Source organism: Etheostoma spectabile, chromosome 24 (assembly GCF_008692095.1).
Source record: "Etheostoma spectabile isolate EspeVRDwgs_2016 chromosome 24, UIUC_Espe_1.0, whole genome shotgun sequence".
Classification (NCBI taxonomy): Eukaryota; Metazoa; Chordata; class Actinopteri; order Perciformes; family Percidae; genus Etheostoma; species Etheostoma spectabile.
Genome location: NC_045756.1, coordinates 14,861,619 through 14,864,985, shown reverse-complemented (window position 1 = coordinate 14,864,985; position 3,367 = coordinate 14,861,619). Strand labels below are relative to the sequence as shown.

General features: G+C 40.0%; 1 protein-coding gene across 1 annotated transcript in view; it reads right to left on the bottom strand.

The window, feature by feature from the left end:
• Window positions 1-3,367, bottom strand: part of dgkza (diacylglycerol kinase, zeta a) — a 154,233-nt gene that overhangs the window by 79,202 nt on the left and 71,664 nt on the right. Inside the window, exons 13-16 of the mRNA XM_032505889.1 lie at window positions 2,993-3,040; window positions 1,528-1,641; window positions 1,138-1,275; window positions 372-450 (exon numbers count right to left, since the gene is read on the bottom strand). Of these exons, the coding sequence (XP_032361780.1) occupies window positions 372-450; window positions 1,138-1,275; window positions 1,528-1,641; window positions 2,993-3,040 (379 nt within the window). The remainder of the gene's footprint in view (window positions 1-371; window positions 451-1,137; window positions 1,276-1,527; window positions 1,642-2,992; window positions 3,041-3,367) is intronic.

The following is a 3,367-nucleotide window of genomic DNA, read 5'->3' as shown; positions in this document are numbered from 1 at the left end:
AACAACTACTCATAGCGCTTTTACATCATACAGGATACATTCATCATTCACACACATTCATACACTAAGGCCGAGGCTGCCGTACAAGGTGCCAGCTGCTCATCAGATACACACTCACACACATTCACACTCCGATGCACAGCACCGGGGGCAACTCGGGGTTCAGTGTCTTGCCCAAGGACACTTCGACGTAGGACTGCAGGGCCAGGGATCGAACCACCAACCTTCCGATTGGCAAGCAACTACCACTCTACCACTGAGCCACGGACACCCCATAATCCTTACACATCAATAGGAATGTGAACAATAAGGAGCTTCTTATGCAGTATATTGTGTAGTAAAATTTGTTCTCTTTATTAACATGAACTTACCTCTTGACTCGTGGAACTCTAGAGTAACATGGGCATCAAATCCAAGACTGAAGTAATTGTTGAAAACATCTAGAGGGAGCTGAGAGACACAAACGTAAAAACAGAACAAAACATAAAAGTCATTAAGGAGGGCAAATTACACCAGGACCCTGCCTCCTCCTCGTATGTCAGTTTTCAACTGCGATGACAGAAGTAATCATTAAAAGGTCCCATGGCATGAAAATTTCACTTGACTCAAAAAAGATTTTTTCAAAGCCGAGATGGCTGCGAGCGGAAAAACCAACTGCTACAGTGAGTTGTTCAAAAACTTTCTTTTTAGTAAACTCTGTGTACACATACTATGTTCCCAATGCTTGAGTGCCCAAGCACTCCCAATCAAAAGGCCATTTCACCGAAAATATGGTCAATGTTAAGAGTGGTGCTTCCGTCCTCATCATACATGTTGACGAAAGTGGCGCTTTAATACATCCCTGGGCTCAACAAAATCATTTAGATCTCTGGGGATCCTGGATAGCCAAATAAATCTTTATGGAATCTGTCAGAAGTTGTAAGATATCAAAATGTTAACGGACAGACTACCGATTAGCAATACAGCAGCTAAGCACATTTATGTTTAGTTTGAAGGGTTTAAGATGAGAGCATGACAATTTGTTCTAAATAACAAAAGTGAGGCATCCACAATTTATAAATAAAAAGAGTTAAGGGTCCCCAGTGTCAGAGGTCAGTTTACAGTTTTTGGATATGATGTATGTGCACAGCCACTGACCTTATCAGTTTGCTGTTCGTCCGGTTCAGCCCCTGCACTGTGGTTTGGTTCAACCTGTAGATTCCATCTGTCTAACTGGACAACAGTTCCGTCCTCAACGTGGGACAGGATCTTAGACAGAGGTTCATCTGTAAAGCCCTGGAATACATGCAGAGTTACATAAAAGGAATATAGATACATATCCACAAATATATGTAAATGAATATAAAACAAGATTTGTATGTTGAAGCGACAGAATAACTTTAGATAACTGAAGATGGGCTTTCTTGAAGTCTGAACAACAATAGCTAGTGACAAGTTAAAGGACTGCCAACAACATTGAATTGGACTATTTGTATTCACTAATAGAGTTGTATTGTGTGTAGGTGTTTTTTTAGTATTTGTACCCACCCCTCCCCAGTTGAGGGTCCTGGCGAGGTCATTTCCTGTCCCTAGTGGTAACACGGCAACAGGAGGTTGAGGATTTAATGCCAGTTCATCAAGACAAGACAGGATCCAGCCCACCTGGTTTTTAATGTATATATATGCAATAATACAATTAGATGACATTATATGATTGTATGCTAATGACATGGACTAATGACATGGACATGGACACTACTCACTACTTCAATTAAATAATAATCAAGCAGACATTGTAATCAATGTAACACATTCCACAGGTTTACAGCCTAGCAATATAGTGGTTTATAAACTAGGAAATTAAGATAGAATTTGATTTGGTTCACATTTCAATCCGCACCTCACTAAACTGGTTTAGTTGTATTTATTTTATTTTTTCAGAATATACATCGGATAAAGTAAATCTTGTCTTTTTGGGATATTGAGAAAGTTACTGTTGTAATGTGATTAAATACAAAGACAACGCAAAGACGCAAATACACACAAAATTCACATCATTCGCATACCAGTTGAACTCGAGCAATCAAACTTGACAGGTAACGCAACGTGAAGCAAATTTGCACAGCCCGTGTGAACGCAACAAATATTATTCTGTTAACGCAAACTCCTTTTGAAGACACAATTAACGCAGGTTCTGTTATGATGACTAGTAGGACTAGGACTGGACGTCGCTAGTGGACACACTGGATTAGGACCACATGTAAAACATTTATTTGAGTTCTGAGTTTATTTTGAAATTTGGACTTTAAATTCAGAATTCTGACATTAAACTCATTATTGTAATCCATTATTCACGTGTGGCCCTAATACTAGTGTGTGTGTGTGTGTGTGTGTGTGTGTGTGTGTGTATACTTTGTTTAACTACATTTGAGGGGACCAAAAACTGGGAATACAGTATACTTATGGGGTCCTGACAGCTTTGTGGGGACAAAATGCTGGTCCCCACAACTTTAAAGGGCTGTTTGAGGAATAAGAGTTGGTTTTAGGATTAGGGTTGGAGTTAGGTTATGGTTAGTGTTAGGGTGAGGGTGAGGGTTAAGGTTAGGCTTAGGGTGAGGGTGAGGGTTAAGGTTAGGCATTTAGGTTTGATGGTTAAGGTTGGGGTAAGGGCTAGGGAATGCATTAGTCAATGACTGGTCCCACAAGATAGTAAGACACCTCGTGTGGTGTGTGTGTGTGTGTGTGGGTGTGTGTGTGTGGTGTGTGTGTGTGGGTGTGTGTGTGTGTGGGTGTGTGTGTGTGTGTTACTACTTACGGTGCCGTCCTCCACAGGCAGGATACTCAGTTATGGACTTTACGATACAGCTCCAGGCTAAAAGATAATACTAGTTAATGGTCAATTCAGGTGTGTGTGTGTGTGTGTTGTGTGTGGTGGTGGGTGGGGTGTGGGGTGTGGTGGGTGGTGTGTGTGAGGAACCTACCCTTGTGTGGTCCACCTTGGCTCAGGTAAAACATGTCTGGGATTCAGGTACCACATAAAGGACTGCAGGATCTTATTGCCCTGTCAGACAGAGAAACCAATATAAATTTAAAAGACTTGAAAGTAACTAAGCTTGCCCATAATCTTCTTACAGTACATGCACACCCATGCTAAAGTTTAATAAAAATTAAAAGAAGAATAAAAAAACATCTTTTGGAAATTGATCTTAATGCCTTAATTAAAAAAAAATAGGAAAATCCAACCTTTTAAGGACACCAGTTGTCTTTGTAAATGAATAATGTATTAAATAAATAAAATAATAAATACAAAAATAAATTATGTTCATCCTTAAAAAACAGGGGGCATAAGTACACCCCCCTATGTTATATTCCCATAGAGGCAGGCACA